Raw genomic sequence first — 18,236 nt, 5'->3', positions numbered from 1 at the left:
AGGGGGAGAAAACTTAGTATTACGCTTAAGGGAGTATTACTTTACTTGTTCTCTTGGGAATTTCAAACTTCCGATGTTGTAGAAAAACACTTGAACCGGTACAGGACAGGTTGAAGATTTGGTTTGTGTCAGGAATAATTATTTACTTTATTTTATTATAATCTTTTTAATTGGAAGTTAAGTGTACTTTAAATATACTAAGTAAATATTGTTAACTACTATAATCATAATAAATTATTAAGTAATAACAATTTTAAAATGGAAAATAAACCAAAAGTCGAAACTTCTATTTCATTAGCCGTAACTTGATGTTGAAATTGTTTGTCCATCGAGTCTATATATAAGCATTCATCATATTTTTTACAGATTGTATCTAGCTTAATAATACTCTCTTGTGCTACGTTATGTTTCTTTCAGTAGCAGTGTCCATTCCGACGATATTGAAATAAATGCATACCTGCTGCGAAACTGTCACTCTTGGCCTTAAGGTCCTACATTTAGGATTTCAGTATTTGCTCGCAACGATCTGGTAATCCTACTCAGGAACTATCCTGAGAACAAAACCCTTTTGAAGCAGGAAGCAAGACACTTAACAAGGCATGCATGCAAGAGGAGAACAGTTTCCTGCAAGCATTCCATTGAAACTTAATATTTCCCCGCCTGTTTCACTTTCTGGCTCGAGGAAGGCTGAGTAGGAGCCTCCAGTGCCAGACACGTCTCACGGTGGTCACTCAGCCTTAACCATCCTCGCAAAGGCTCCTCGAGGCTCTTCAGTCCGTGTGCGCCAGCCGGGGAAGTTTTGTTTACCAAGCCGAGCCGTCTTCTGGAACGACCGTCCCCGTTTTCAGCAAGAGTGTTCAGTGTTGACTCCGGTGTACTCCAGGAAGCGCGTTTCGGTTCCGTTGACTCTCGCGGGTTGTTACCTCTTCATTGAGAGTTTCTGGTGGAGCTTAGGTTTCGGTCGTCATGGAAAACAAGAAATCGTGCAAGAAAAGCTCCAGGAGTAGCAAGAAGAACGGCAATGCCGTTGCCGACAAGGAGAAGAACTTGGTCACATACGAGTGCGAAGGGTGAGTACCGGAAGCAGTGATTTATCCACATATCCTTCTAACGCCCCTCGATTGAAATTCCCAATTATCAAACTGAAGTTTTGAGAAAAGTTTCCTTCTCGGAGAAGTATGTTTGTAGACACATATATCATGTATGTTGATTGTTAGTTTAGGAAATTTGTGCTCAAGAATTCGCTAAAACAATCAATATTTGTTATCTTAGACTCTTTGTCTCTCTTAGAGGCAGAGACATACAGAGCCGCCGTAGTTCAGTCGGTATAAAGCCTGACTATCACGTGGGAAACTGAGGTGGTTGATCTCAGGTGGGGATTATTGATTGATTTGGTTTATTTTACTTCGCTTTTATGCCACTATTGTCTAATCGCGAAGATAAGGATGAATGATAAAATTGATGAAGGTACACTCAAAGAATATCCATGCCCAGGCCGAGATTCGAACCAGAGACCCCTGGCGGTGTTGCGCTCGACGGGACTATTATTTATTTTATTATGTATTTGGAGAGATTCATTTCTCTCTCTTTCACAAAAGTTAAATTTATGGTCATTTTGGAACAAAATCTAAACTAGACACCTTGAAATGGACTTTACACCACACTCGATTTAGAATGCCTGTTTGAAAACTTCAAGCGCCAATATATTAGCAACAAGCATGCTAATTGGCTTTCCCGAACTGCCAAATTACAATGACATTTTTACAGAAACAAGAGTTGCCGTTCTTTATATACAACTATATTGAGGTGCCTCGCATTATACAAGGAAATATAAAGCAAATAATTTCCCGCGTGTGAGGATCTTATTTATAAAAGTGGCGATATCAATCACGGAAAACATCGTAAGTCGCGAAGTAATGTGCATTTAGTAATTTAGGAAATTAGTGTTTCATTATGAATACACAATATAGCCTATATGATGACAGGTGTACTGTAAGTTCTATTTCGGCACTAATTTCCATTAAAAATATTTCAAGTGTTTTTATTTTATCGAAGGTCTGGTTAGTGGAAATAAAATCATAGATATGCCCTTAAGGCAAGCAGTAGTGTTCCCAGAGAGACAGTATAAAGGGGACATGAATCTTTCTCATTACCTTATCAATATGGCTGAAAAGAGCGTCGCTAGGAATTATTCCTTTGGGTGGGGAAGGCGAATAATTGTAGTATAATGAAGAATGACAATAGTCATAAACAGATAATAATATACTATTATCATTATTATATACTTGGAGAGATTTCTTTCTCCCTATCAAGAGTACTCCGTCATGTCTATAACTCGGTTAGTTTAAGGGTCGCCAAAGTGTTTTACGTGGCCAGCTTTATTAATTATAAAACCTGCAGAATCGGCAATATTAGTAAAATATAATATTACCCCCACCCAATTGTTTAATTGACCTCATTGGTTTCGTGTATGAAAACATTTTGGCGTGTCTGCTTTAGTGACATGTAGGACGGTACTAACAATCAACATCCTTTCAAATATACAAATTCACTTGTAGCTTTTAGGACAAACTATGTCAGATAGTCGATTACATTTGTACCTCAAATATTTCATTACTCCCCCCTTTTTTCTCTTTTCAAATTAATTTTCCGCAGCTCGAGGCCCTTTTGCAAATGAAAGCCTGGGGCTATAGACCCACGAAACCCCACCCATCCGGCACATGTATGTAAGGCGGTATTTTATCCCCTGCTTGTATATTTAATATATACTCAGTCAGTGCAATATAAATTTATCAGAATACATCAAACTTTGCTGCTTGATAACAGGAAATAATAACGAAAATACATGCTCAGCTTTTTATCCCAAGTCCCCTCTTCCTGGATTCTCGGCCAATAGAAGCTCCTAGACGATATCCAAAGAGCCGTTCCGACAATTTCAATGGAAGAATGATGCTTTATTGCGGCTTGTCAGAATTTTACAGCCGATATGGATTTTTAACATCACGTTGTTGTGTTGTGAATCGCTTGCCCCGATGCGGATTTGCATGTTTTGACGTGCACACAATAGCCCCTGGACCGACGTACCCGTTATCAATCTTATCAATCAGTCGAGGTAAAAGCAGTGCAATCGATTATCCCCTGAAGGTTGACACTTTTTTCTTGCAATGCTTTTTTTCATGGTGGGTCATATTTCAACTTATCGAGCTTAGATTACGGGATGTTCGTAGGCGTCCGGAAGTAAGGGGGTGGGGGAAAGTGAGTCAGGCAAAACTTTATTTCAACAACATTCTTCTTTGTAGCATCTCGAGGATGGTTACCTCAAGTCTTTTTTTTTCATTCGAAAATTACCCCTACTCCCGTTATGTCCCTGTTAACGTTATATTTTCCATCTTTCCTTCTGTGTTCTTTTGCTTGCCGTGCCTTTGTATACATACATACATATTTGTAAAAGTGGCTTCTATTATGCTCTTTCTTTGTTGCATTGCTGCACACTGCATTTGGTACGGTTTCTGACCTTGTCTTCATATCTCTGTAGCTTGCGCAATTCACTTGCTGAGCGATTTGTTTGATATACTTTCTCGTGGCTTTGTTAGACAGAGAACCCCCAATCATACTCCTTTCGGGATAGGTTTTTTTGTCCCCATGCTGGGGTGACTGAAACCTTCACTTATATGGAAGTTTCGGTCACGTACCACATCCTCGACCAGTCAATGTAATTTTTTTCTTAAATTACAGTTTTCCTTATCCCTTCATGTCTCACGTTATGGCCTACCATCCTGTATCTTCTGTGAACGATTGTGTCCACAGCCTTCTCTGCTAAATGCATGTTTCAAAATATCTTCGTCTGTTACACCATTTGATTTTCAACATTATCCTGTAGCACAACATTTCGCAGGCTTTCAGTTTTTCCTTTCAGATTTAGCCACTGTTCATGTTTTGCATCTAATAGAGCTGTGCTCAAGATGTATGTATTTAGGAAGCTTTTCCACATAGCCACATCTATTTTTCTGGAGCTTGATAGTTGTTTCTTCAGGCAACATCTCTTCTTTATAACATAGCATGTATATCATTATTTGTTGTAGTACAGCTGGTACTGGTTTATCTTAGGATGTCAGGTTAAAAAAAGGAAGAAAGAAATAAAAAAACCTTTTTTCTTTCCCTGAAAAAAAAATCCTGGAAACGACCTTGGGGATATATCGACCATTTATTGCAGTTCCAAGAATTACTTACGGCTCATGCAATCTGAATAAAGCATGTGTGAAGGCGTGTGTTTACATGCACGCATTATGGAATGATAGTTATTTCTGTTTGATTTTCAGAATTGACAATGAAAGATCCTTTTGACTATCTCCCTCCAGTTCTTTCTTCCAAGTTTCCTTTTTAAAAAAAATCCTTTCTACTATTCTACCAGCGTAATGCTATTCAGCTATCTGATTCCTTTTCACAGTCCACAGATTTTCTCGCCTCTTCTGTTCATTTTTTCAATATTCATATTTTCTTCATTGACCCGGTTTTAGTTTCGTGTTCCAATTTTTAGAACTGGACAGTAACTTTAGAACAAAATGTTTCTTTCTTTAAGCTCTAAAGTCAGTGTCGTTTGGGTGATCTGTGCATAAAATATTAAAAAATAAGATGAGAACTGCAATGTTAGAGGAGAAGGTCTAAATATGGGGGAAGGTTTAAATATGGGTTTTGGAGTTATCAGTGCTGCTGGGTGCTGCTGGGTGCTGCAGCCTGGTAAGAGACTATTGGAACTGGTTATCTGTCAAGGACAAAGGTTGCGGTGACAATTCGCAAGAGAAAGTGGTGGTTAGTTTCGGCCTTGGACGCTGTTATAATTGCCACCTCCGAAAACCTTTTGCAGGTATGTTTTAACTCGGCGTTTTCTGAATTCTCATCTGCTTTGTATAGGTTATGTAATTAGCGGTACATAAAACAAATGTGGGTTTTTATAATGCCATGATTTGTTTGTGAATATGTACAAAAGAGAGCGAAAATAAATTGAAGAAGAAAAATAGCGTGATGGTCTAAATATGGGCTATGACATGAGGTCTAATGTTGAGATCACATTTTCAACAAATATTTGGATGTTTTTCTTAATTTCGATTTTTCCATTCCGCGTGATTTTCAAAACAACAGATTATTCATAAATATTAATTTTATAATGTTTAGCGATAAATGACTGTTTTTTTAAATTTTAATTGCTTTTTGTGATATTGCCACTAGTAGCTCATATTTAAACCACAATTTTGAAATACATCGTTTTACCATTTTTTTTTGGAAATTGCTTCTTTTTTTAAAAAAAATTGAGACCTTTTATACTTTAGCATGCTATTACATTTAAGTATATATGTCATAGATAGACATTTTAAAGGCAGGTGCTTGATATATTAATTTTTTTCCTCCGAAAATGATAACATAAAAAGGGGGTCTCATATTTAGACCTTTTCCTCTAATGTTGATGTAGATGATATTTGGACTATCAACCGCCTCGGTGGCCAAAGGTTTTACGGATTCAAGTCCTTCATTAATTTCATCCAATCATCATTCATCCTCATTGTGGCGATTAGCCATACGTGGAAGAAAAGCGACCTAAATAACGAGAATTCAAGTTGAAATCATCGTACAACTGTTGTAAATGTGTCAATAATTTTCGTACATTCTGTACTTAACGAATCACTTCCTAAGCCATGCACGTTGCATTGTTTTACTGCGGTTTGCGTGGACAGGCTCTCCAGCTACCAATCCGTGTTTATGGAAACTTTGCAATAGCGAATGCTCATCGCGCCGTGATTGCTGAAATAAACAACTTATGTTGGAACTGTCGTCTAATCAATGGAACGCGCACGCGGACATCAAACAGCATGGCAGGGGCAGCCGTAAAAAAATAATTTTCAATCGATATCAGTGCGGACGTTGCCTTTCGCAAAGCAGAAGCTTGCAAAATGACCGCGAGTGAAGCTGAAGTTGAAGCAGCAGCTTGCGTTGGCTCCAAGGTCCTTTACCCGTCTCCAATCGTGAGGAAAATTGAATTTTAATTGAAAAATCGACACTGAGTGACATTTAGGTGTAAAAAGTGGCACAGTTAAAAATGACTATGGCGTGTTTTATTGTTTATTACTGGGGTTAGGACTTGTTAAAGCAAAATAAGCAAATTAAGATATTCATTTATGGTAATATTTCCGTAAATATAGCCTAACAGTAATGGAAATTTTAATTAATAAATTGTGTTTTCTTCACAGATTTATGTAAGACTTAAAAACAGAAAAGATTCAAATATGAAATATTGAATTTCTAGGACTAATTATTGTCTTCCAAATATCAGTATTGTAAGTTGGGATAATTTAATACTTCTTGCTAGTTCAGTTTATGAGCCCTGATTTGCAGTGTACAATGAATACTTGTGTAAATTTCCAAATATAAATTTCAGCCTGTTATCAGCCAACAAAGCCTTGTATACCTAGAAAAGCTACTTTCTGCTTCAAGATTAGTAAATTTTGTCCATTTTGGAAATTGCAATAGCAAATTTTTTAAACCTTTTACAAAATGTTACAAATATGCTCTGTCTTGCAGAAATGACCAATTATGCACACTTATGCCCTAAAGAAGCAACTTGATTTAATTAGTTTCATAATTCGATTTTCTACACAGCCGACCTCCGTGGCGGAGTGGTTAGAACAGCGTGCTACGACCCCAAGGGTTCAGGGTTCTAATACAGGTTGGGCATGGGTGTTCTTTGTGAGTGTTCCTTCATCAATTTCATCATATCATCACTCATCCTCATCGTCGCGATTAGTCAAAATTGGAAGAAAAGCGACGCTAAATAACAAGAATCAATCAAATCATGAATTTCTATATGTTTCGCGAACTGTGGAAGGTCATGAAAATTCTAATCTTATTACATTAGAATTGGTGCAATCGGTATAAATCAAGAGGGAAATGTTAGTCGACGAGCAGAATTCCTTTGACCCAAACTTTTATGGAACATTCAACTCCACGCAGAGAGAGACCAGTTACCGGGAATACAAAGTTTACATCCGGTAAGAAATTCCTCACGGGAAATCAGTGTTGGCATTGAAGGAGGTGAATCCAGATAGTTTCCTCTTTCTCCGTTCCTTACAAGTTCTACATTTCGAACTTTGTCCCTAACCAGAGAGCCTTTCTAAATATATGTTCTGTCATTGTAAGGCGTGACCTTTTCGTGAAGACACTTAGAAGTCGACAGTTCTTTCATGTAGTACCTTGGAAACTGCGTTCTTGAAGGCAGTTCTTTTCTACAGTGTCCCTTTCATGTATTGGTTCCTTCATTGCTTTCGTCTAATCAGCATTCATCTTCATGTTGCGATTAGACAAATCTGGCAGACAAGCGGCGTAAAATCAAACGCAAATACAGAAAACGTGATCTTAATTTTAAGAATTAGAATTCATATAACTGCACTGGGATCATCTTGTTGAAAACCTAACAATAAATTCAATTGGGTATACGTATCCATTCATTCAATCAAGGTTTTTCATCTGTGCTACAACCTTGCCTTTAGCACACAGTTTCTTGAGCCAGTGTCCCAGCTAATTTCTCTTTCGGTAAAACTGTCAAAGCCGGGAATCGGATTTCTTCAAATTTACAGGAGAAAGTACTTACGGAATTGAGTTTATGTGTAATTTCGGAAGGTCGTAGAAGTGTTTTCCCGCATTTTTCAATGTATTTGGCCGCTAATTCACGTATTTTTATATAATAATGTCCGTCCGATGCACGAAAGCTGTTGCTTGCATTTCCATCCATGTACTTGAACCGGATGTTGCGAGCATCTGATGACGTAATCTCCGGTAAGTGTTTCCAAACACACAGTTTTTTCACTATATTGCCCAACCTAAATCAACCTAACCTAACCTTACCGTGATGGTGCGTGGGGCTATCGTGAATGGTTTTTGGGGCTATGCGGGAATGGTTTTTGCGGAAATGGTTTTTGGGGTTATTCGTGGATGGTCATATTATACCGAATGGTTTTTGGGGCTATGCGTGAATGGTTTTTGGGGCTATGCGGGAAAGGTTTTTAGGGTTATGCGGGAATTTTTGTGTTAAGAAGGTTGAAACACTGCTTTGCCGTTTGAAACACAACGCTAGTCAAGATTTACCCGCCATTTTGCGTGTTCAGGAAGCGAGAAAAGAACGAACAATAATTACTCGATATGTCGACAATATATACTAATTTCGTTAAAAGAAAGGGAAATCCCTTGTTAAACAATCTTTCGCAATGGAGAATAATTTCTTAGTTATTTGTTTTAAAAATTATACAAACATGTCTGAAATAGTATATGATTGTAACTATTGTTATCAAATTAGAATTGTATTGACTATGGATAGAGCAATAGCTAACACAGCCGTGTAATCAAGGGGTCCCGGATTTAATTTTTTTGGTGGGGAATACAGTACAGTGGTCCGTATGCTACTATGAACGGTACATCTAGTCCCAATTACACTATCTAAGCTACCAGTGGTTTTAAAACAAGCTTTTCGCAACGTATGGCCAATTTACAAAAAAAAATCCAATTGTGAAAAACTAAAGCTTTGGAGTAAAACTTTCCTGCTCTTAATTTTCTTGAATATAGGTAATACAGCTAGAATCGATGTAATACTTTTTAAAATTGTAACGTTTCGATCACAGCATTTGTGCATTACGTACGATTACCTAAGGTTCCTTTCAACGTAACCATCAAATTCAAGATTCAGTTTTCGATTTTTGAATTTTCGAGGAAAAATTGTCAGTGGATAAAACTCATTTGCATTCAACATAAAATGGAACGACTTCTTTCTTTCAATCCTATTCAACGATATCGGAGATAAACTAAATGCATTTCTCTTTGCAGTGAAAGAAGGTTCTAAGACGGTTAAGTGTTTCCGGATGTTCATCTTCTCCTAGTGTGTAACTGACACAAGGAGGCGCTGTAATCGAACGGAACACTTGTTCAGGTTGTTGCGCACGTGAAAGTTTGTTTAGTCTTTCTTTAATGTCTTCTCGCGTGACCACTCGCCCCCGTGTGTTTTTCTTTTATTAAATGATCTTGACATAAATGTGTGAGTGGGGGAACAAAGTGCTTAATCTAATTGAACGCCAAGTGTTTCGGGTACTCTAGTGGCTCACTTCAGTCTTCGTGTGCTTTAAAGGTAGATGGCGCCAGAAGCGGACCCAGTGGGTCTCCCCTCCCCCAGTGATCCTGATTGATCTACAGCCCCTATCACACGGAACTGGATTTCTATTTGGAATGCTCTAGTTGACGCTGGACTGGCTACCCATTTGCTAGTTTTCGCCTCACACGGTACTTCTTATACCGTACTTGTCGATAGTCTTTCGTTCCCATAATGGCGGCCGCGCGGGATGTAAACAACGTATCACTTCACACTTTTAAAATACGATAACTATCCAACCGAGAGGAATATCGCATCGCATTAAATGGTTTTAGGTAGAGAAGAACGGCGCTGATAAAATACATACTTTACAACGTTTACTATACACGTATGGAAGAATATTTTAGCTTTTTCAATTGTAAATATGCCTTTCGTGTTGTATGCACTCGGAAGCCACAGACAAAAAAAGGCTACTTTACAAACTCACAGAATATCTTCACATGGCCAAACTTTGCTCTGATTGGCTGTTCCACAGAATCTAGTCGAAGAAGTTAGTAGCAATTAGAACATGTCCTATTCCTCAAAACCAGTCAAGCAGTCAGCCAGCGGCCATGATTACTACCCAGAAAGTCAGTTCATCGCCAACTAGGGCATTCTAACTAGAAATCCAGTTCCGTGTGATAGGGGCTTAAGTAATAACTTCGCAATATCGAGCAAAATCTATAGTTTTCATCCATTTTGTCATGTTCTTCGTTTCTGTTTCCTCCCAACAATATATGTTTTTACGTTACACCCTCTCTCCTCGCTGACATTGCAGTACACCACTCGGGTAAAATAATTATACTGTTAACAAGCTAGTAAAAATACCCTTGCAGAGGCTAGTGTCGATTGTTGCAAGCGTCAGTCCGATAGAACGGTAGAGAGACAAACCGCTGCTCAGAATGCGGGGTCTCTGTGTAAGAGAGCAGTGTGTTCTCGAAGTACAATAAAGGTGAAGAAATGTTGGGGAACCTCCGGAAAAAGCTAGCTCAGCAGGCCACAAGTAGAAGATGGTGCCTAAGGTTTTGGAATAACAAGAGGAGATTAGGCTTCCTTGTCTAGGTGTAAGGCTGTGATTTCGTCAAAGTTTTCATTTTTGTTCCTTTTTTGTCAGACGTAATGTATGTAGTATGTCAATTCTTGCTTAAAGTTAATTTAAAAAAATATTTCAATTTTGTTATTAACTGTGGTAATCAAATTGATTCAAAAAATTAAATATCCATCCGACCTTAATCTTCGCCGAATCGCTACTCCTGTATCCGCCCCTGGTGTATGAACAGTGTGCGTACACTCATGGGCGTATATATAGTTCACGTAAGGGGATGTTCAACTTTTGGTATGATTACGGTTGCTATATTTCATAAGGGAAAATCTGGGACACTGCTGACCAGAAGCTTGTTAGGTAATGTGTGTGTGTGTGTGAGTGTGTGTGGAGGGGGGGAGTGCTGGACCCGACAAAGTTGTGTGTATGTACAGTGGGATCCATGGGTATTGCCGTGCAAATTGTCCATCACTCTGTTCGTCCACTTTATTTGACCCAATATGAGCTTCAGGAATTAAAAGAAAACTCAAAATAATCTGTTGACAACTTCCTCACCAGCATGCATAAACATCCATTGCTAAAAAACACATAGGATGGAAGAAAAGAAAATATGAAAATAGTCATGGACAATTTAAATGGTAATACTCATGGATCCAACTGTACATATCCGTTATCATATTCTTTCGGAATGAGTATATAATATTACACATTTAAATATAAACATATTTGAGGAATGTATAGTCGTAATCATTTCTTCTTTCCCACCCGATTCCAGGACATTTGTGCATCCCGATGAAACTATTCGGGACACCGGACAAATTATATCATACTGGGATTGTAATGTAATGAACAGGCTATCAAAATCCAATCTATCAATCAGGTCAACCAACATTTTAACACACTGTTCCTATGAATGAGGGATAGCCATTTCACACATTTTTTGGAATAAATTGTTGCAATTTTGCAATGTGTTGAATGTGTTCAGAGAAGCGTGAGTTCAATTCTACTACAAAATGGCCCAAAAACGGAAGACGAAAGTTTACCTTGTAATAATCAATTGTGCTCTCAGCTGGTGCAATATTCCTTCAGATTTGACAGCTGATTGTTCTAAGTCTCTTTATTTCTTCATCATAATCTCTAAGTAGTTTATCTTACTTAGTTACTTAATAACTGTTGTACAAACCTTCATCAATCGCTGCCTGAGCAAAACATTGAATATATTTCGGCCAGAACTGATTCAAAACCAAGAACTTTGGAGAAAATCTGGAGAAACAGAGGTGTTCATACCAATAAAGCGGCGAAAATGGAATTGGATAGGGCATACATTGAGAAAGGAAAATGAGGCTGTCGAGAGAGAGGCACTAGACTGGATCCTGCAGGGAAGAAGGAAAAGAGGAGAAGATCTGTTTACGCTGAGGCATTGGAGGAAGGAAATAGCTGGAATACAGTGAAGAGAATTGCCGTCAATAGAACCAGGTGGAGATGCTTTGTTGATGCCCTATGTTCCACAGGGAAAAAAAAGTAGTTTGTCTGCTTTGGCATAAATTTCATTAAAGTTCTCAGAACTCTCCCTTAGTATTTTTTTTTAAATATATCTATTAGAATACTGACATGTTCACAGTACTGAACAGGTGCCCAACATAATCTTGCACTGCATGAAAACAATTTGGTTAGAACAAGTGGGGATATTTCAAAGTTCCACAGGTTACACAGTGTAGAAACTGAAGAACTTGCTGAAATAGTTCTCTTCTGCTAGTAAATTGTAAAGTCTGCAAACATACTACAATTAGTAAATACAATTCCACAAGTCATGCTACTTAGTGTTGATATTTTTCTGTCCATCTAGTGTCAAATAACTTTAGAATGTTACGGTGTTTCCCTGATTTTCTTGCACTACCTATTTAAAAACCAAATTCCTTTAAGAAGACTCGAGGGGAAAAAATATAACTGATTTGACAGTTCCAATGCAGTTTCTTATCGCAGAAATTCCGAAACTATCATGAAATTGCAGACATTTGGTCTGTAGTCCCATATGGTATGTGGAATTACATAATTCCCTTCCCATCCGTATCCCGTCCTATACGTCTCTAATTTAGGAGAATAAAATAATTGCGAAGAATTTTTTTATGAACAAGTTGATAGAACAGGTAATCTAGTAATTTTACTGGACCTAAGGGGGGGTTGGACCCGTTGAGCCCCCCCCCTTAAATACGCCCATGTACACTGTATCATAAACACCAAAACCTGTAGTAGTAGTTACTAAAAGCACGAAATATCCTGAAAAAAATGATGACAAAGTAAAGAATAAAAGTTAAAAAGGCTTTGCAACTGCACTGTCTAATACTTCTCACTACAGAATTCTGTACTATCAGAGGAACAAATTCGTATTTTTATCTGTAATATTTAGTTCCGATTTCTCCAAGCTTTAACATCTAATCGTGGAAGTCAATTGCAATCAGTCATAATTCTACTGGACATTCCTTCCCATTAAATGATAAAAGCACTACAACTAATTGAAAATTTAAAGTTTCCTTCATATTTGAATGTAACGGTTTCTTCTAAATGGAAATAAAAGTATAATAATAATGTCAAATGCAGATGCAAATTAATCTTACGCAAATTAGATCCACAACTAACGTAGTAATTCGTTGTGTATTGTAATTGCTTTCAGAGAACGTTACTTATTACGTGTTTTTACTCCATTGTCATATCGAAACATTTAAAAAATTTAAAAAACAGAATTCGCGAAACTCTGCTATTAGGATAAATTAAAATGTGCTGGTATACATTTTAAAAATTCTTAATTTATGAACAGCCAGGGAAACTTCTGGGTTGTAATGATTCCATTGAAAGTTAATGTGAGTGTTACAACCCAGAAGTGCCCATGACTGTACACTACACTAGAAAGTTGACTGAAGAAATGGACCAAAACACTGTCAATTTTTGATGCCATCCAACAATCACCAAAAAATTACAACGACCATTTTAAAAGTAATAACGGTCATTACATAGTTATCCTATTTAATGTAATTTTAATGATCCAGTTTTTTTAAAAAAAATTATGATACATAATAAAATATTCAGATTTGTATAAAATGAAAGGTTGCGTCCCGTTTTTATAAATTAACTGACTGACTGTTAAATTATACGGTAGGAAATAGTAACATGCAATCTAACTGCATGTTTTAAGAAATTAAGAACATAAACATTTTTCATTTTAGACATTAGGCTCAAAGGAGTTACGAGAGAAGATAACTTGTAGTGAGTATAAATCTCCACAATCCCTCCAGATAATCGTGAGATAATAGAAGTTATCTTGGGGAGGTAAGGGGGGTGGTAAGGGGGGAGGGGGAGTGGAAGATCCTTCTAAGAGTTCCGTGACACTTTTCTTCCTTGCTTTGCAGATCTCTCTGCCTGAGAGGCGACAGGGCTCCTCAGAGAGCAAGCGACCATTTAATAAGGATAATGTCTTGGTGGACGAGCATTGGACAAAAAATATAATAAGACAAGATCTTATCACGACATGAAAGAACTACTTCACCCACTTTGTGCAATCAGGTTGCATGGTGCAGATTTTTTTTTCCTAGTGAGCACTGCACAGGGTGTTTACAAACTTGCCGAACAAAGCCGTGGAAGGTACAGTCACCGGCAATACAAATAAGACACCTAGATCCTGGAATACTTGCCTTCCCGCATGGCGGTAATTACCATTAAAAATTTGCTATTAAAATCCACTAATCTACGTAGTTAGGCAACACACAAACTTGCAGAGAAGCGAGTATTTTAAGATCTAGGCGTTTCATTTTTATTGCCGCTGATTGTACCTAATATTTGGGTGCTCGTTCTTCGAGTTGTTGTTTTAAGTCCACTTTATTCACAGATATAGGCTAATCGGGACTGGACCTGCAGTACAGTGGAATCCGAACCACTATGTAACTCCACCGGGTATGGAAACCGGAACCCCTTGATTACAAGGCGATGTTACATCTATGCCTTCGGGGAGGTCATTGTGTGTTGGCGTATTGGGAACTGCATTCATGGCAGCAGGGGACTTCGTAGTGAAGAGAGAGAGAGAGAGAGAGAGACGTACAGTATGATTCAATAAAAAAAATGTTGTGGAGAATTTATATAAGACATCGTCAAGTATTAGTTATTTCATATTTTATTAGCGAAAGATTCCGAATCAAGAAATGGAATAGCCAATCTAAAGAATAGAAAACAGGTAGTTTTATTTGAAATGGTCTTCTTTGGGCAATCTTGCCAAAACCGTGTGCTGAGATCGAGGATGGAGGGAGTATAAACTTTTTGTTTTACTTCATTAGTATTTTTATGTGTGGAATTATGATCGAGCTTGGATTTGTAGATGTCTTGCAAACCGTAAACACGGATCTCGACTTCCCCACTGAAGGTTCCAGGTTGAAATCCTAGCCTGGGCTCACTTTGTGAGTTTCCCTTCATCAATTTTGCCTAGATGGTCGTAATTGGCCTGAAACAGAAGAAAAGCGACTTGAAATACAAACATGGACGAAATATAGATACAATATATACAATTTATTCATCATCGTCACCAGGAAAGCTTCAAGACTGTACTGATCAAACAGAAAGTATAAAGTATTTGTAGAATCAGTATTTTATTATACACATATTGAATAAATTAGAAGTCACTAAATGTTTAGGACTGTGACCACTAGTACTTACCGTGCTCGTTCCTTGGCACATCATTAGTTTCTCTAAACCAATAAGTGTTCTTTATGAAGCAGTCATAAAACTAATTTCAGTTTTCGGTGTTGGAAATGTTTCTGTGCTATCAATTTTCTTAGTCTTTCAACAGCAATGAACGTCAGTTCGACTTGCTGCTAGATTATATACCCAGCTTATTTGTGACATGTATACAGTGTTTGTGTGTGTGTAATTTGGCGTCGCATCAGCGATGATTGGATAAAATTGATGAAGGTACACTCGCAAAGAACACCCCGATAAAAATTCGAACCTAGAAACTTCGGTAGAGAGATCGACAGCGACCATTTAACGCGCTCGATCACCGAGCCGGCTGTACACAGTAATACGACTGGTGATATAAGGAGGGGTGAGTGGGAATGCTCCCTCTCTGTTAACCTTTGGGACATGTTACATACACGGTATAAATTCCCCGATGCTTCGAAAGAAGTTATAGGAATATTCTCCTACTGGAACTTGGTTAAATTCCACACTGCAAATATGTTTTACCCAGTGTAGGCATCCATCCCCAAAACGCCCCTAACACCCAGGCAGGAATCAAGAAATATATTTCGAGATCCTCCGAACCAAGTGTCTAATAATAATAATAATAATAATAATAATAATAATAATAATAATAATAATAATAATAAATAATTGTTTCAATTAAAATAATTATATAATTATATTAAATTAATTAAATGTGTAAATTAATTGATACTATTATTTTTATTACATGAATAGGTAAAAATACGGAATAAGAATAGAGATACATAACAGCAGGTATTTATTGTCTAGTTTACGTATAGTTTAGATCGCCAAAATTATGGAAATTAATGTAAAATAGACAAAGAATTGAATTTTATTGAATAATAAAAAATAATGTTAGCTCAAGTTGACGAAAAGTAAAGTTCCTGATTAATATTTTATGCATATTATTATAAGTAGTGTGTGTGTTGCACACATCTTCTTTGGTACTGTCATTCAAAGTCCTATGATCCCAATATAAACCTTGCCTTCCAATAAGTTCTTCGGAAATACGTAAATAACCGTCGACTAAACAACAAATGCGAAGCAAGTATATATTTATTGTTTCATTTTAGTACTTGGTAAGTCTTTGGGCGGGGGTCCGGACCCCCTGAACCCCCATAAATACATGCTTGCTAACACCATTTCATAAAGACCCAATTTATGTTAATTTTGCTCTAAATTTACTTTTACAGCCCCCTTCCCTCAAAGGAAAATTTTGGATGAACCCCTGGCTTAATCTGCGTTTGTGAATATACTGTGCTTCTTTATAAGGCACTTGGCAGTCTCTAGCCTTGGCTGACTGCCCATCGACTCCACTTCCTGTTTTCCAGAAGCCCTCCTCTCTCTCTCTCTCTCTCTCTCTCTCTCTCTCTCTCTCTCTCTCTCTCTCTCTCTCGATTGGACACGACCTTGACCAAAACACTGAGCCAAGGACGTGAAGATCCTCCGTGACGTTCTCCGGGGAGCAATAAAAAGAGGGGAATGAATTTTTGATGCTCCGAACAACGGAAGGTTAAGAGTCAGATATAGCTGCCACATCTTCTTCCATTGTGTGAGAACGGACTTCATTTCCAGAAAAAGAAAAAGAAAAGAGTTATCTGACGCATTGTAGACGCAGCCGGCAGTTTTGTTCCTCGGTTGGTTACCTCTCTATCCCTTAACTCAATTGACGTCTTCCTGCTGGTGTTTTGTTTTCTAACTGATGAATCACGGGATGTTCCTGTATGATTAAGCTGGCGTTAAAAAAGAAAAAAAAAACGAACAGGGAAAAGATAACGTTTGCTTGCAAACTTCATGAAGGTCGCATGAATACTTGATTAACTCATCATGCTTCCGTTTATAATGCAAAACCCAAATGAAGTTGGTTATTTCATTCATATGCTGTGTCAGAACACCAAACATTAACTCGAAGGTCGTCTACGAAATATTAAAGGGGCCTGGCATCCTCGAATTGCAGTAGAACGAAAGTTTCTTTATAGTTAGGAACCTGAATTTTTCTATTTTTTCATACAATTGTGTTACATTCTCACTTTAACGTGTAATTCTCCCCAAAATTTGAATATTTTTTTTTAAAGGCACTCAACATTAAAATTCCAAAGAAATACCAGCTCATAATAATTCTTAGCCTTTTGTACTCATTAGAAAACTTGGGAGATTTGAGTCGGAACGAGACCTACAGTTTAGGACAGATCCGAATCACCATGTGCCTCCACCGGGGATCGAATCCGGTACCCCTTGATTAAATGGCGACGACATAGCATTCAAGAAAGCTTGAATGTTAGCATTCACAAATTAATAACATTGTTAATTCCAAAAGATAAAAAAGATAAATAAAATAAATATTCAGATTCATTTATACCAGACAAAAATCACGCAAGCAAAGAGGACAATAAAAAAGTGATAGAAAGGAAGAATTAAATAGAAAGTGAAAGGAAAAGAGAGAGAGAGAGATTGAAAGAAAGGGAAACAGATGAAAGAAAGAAGAAAGTATAGAAAGAGTTAGATAAACAGGGGAGAAGAGATAGAAATAGAGAAAGAGATAGAAATAGAGGAAGGGAGAAAGAAGAGGAAAATGTATAAGCAAAGAAAGAGTGAATGAAGAGGAGAGGTAAACAGGGGAAGGGAGAAAGAAGGGAAGATATATAAACAAAGGAAGAGTGACAGAAGAGAAGAGATAAAAACAGAGGAAGGGAGAGAGAAGGGGAACAATACGTATAAACAAAGGAAGATTGAAAGAAGAGAAGAGATAAAAACAGGATAGAAAGAAAGGGAAAATATATGAACAGAGAAAGAGTGAAAGAAACGAGATATATAAAAGCAGAGGAAAAGTGAAAGGAGGAAAGATAAAAACAGAGAAAAAGTGAAAAGATAGAAAACAGAGAGAGATAGAGAAGAAAGAAAAGGATATAGAGAAAGAGGAAGAAAGCAATACATAGTATGCTCCTCGTGAGAAAGAATGACAGTTTTGTTAACGAGAACTTCTGTAAACAAGTGCGGAGTTGAACATGCACGAAGAGTCCATTTCTTGTCGCCCTGCCGCTCCATTTCAGTCGTTAATACAGTCCCTGACCACCTGCCGCTAATTACGCATTCAGAAAGCAAAACAAATCATCACTAATCGCATGCAAGCGACTCCGGGGAAAAAGTTCTCCACCTGTGCTCCCGATTTTCGGAAGCCGTTTCGTTCCACGACGACAATGGGTCCGCGACGAGTCAGCGGACCAAACACCAAACCCTCCCCACGCAGGGTATCACGAACGCAACGCGTAGAATAAGAAAAAACGG

General features: G+C 37.7%; 1 protein-coding gene across 1 annotated transcript in view; it reads left to right on the top strand.

Moving 5' to 3' along the window:
• The first annotated feature begins 789 nt into the window (after positions 1–789).
• The window catches only part of nemy (cytochrome b561 family member no extended memory), a 316,467-nt gene continuing 299,020 nt past the window's right edge, over positions 790–18,236 (top strand). The window contains exon 1 of the mRNA XM_083120543.1: positions 790–1,070. Coding sequence (XP_082976669.1) covers positions 967–1,070 — 104 coding nt within the window. The 5' untranslated portion in view covers positions 790–966. The remainder of the gene's footprint in view (positions 1,071–18,236) is intronic.

The sequence above is a fragment of the Lepisma saccharinum genome, chromosome 4, assembly GCF_977018435.1.
Source record: "Lepisma saccharinum chromosome 4, izLepSacc3.1, whole genome shotgun sequence".
Classification (NCBI taxonomy): domain Eukaryota; kingdom Metazoa; phylum Arthropoda; class Insecta; order Zygentoma; family Lepismatidae; genus Lepisma; species Lepisma saccharinum.
The sequence above is the reverse complement of the archived record's forward strand: the minus strand, read 5'-3'. Positions and strand labels throughout refer to the sequence as shown.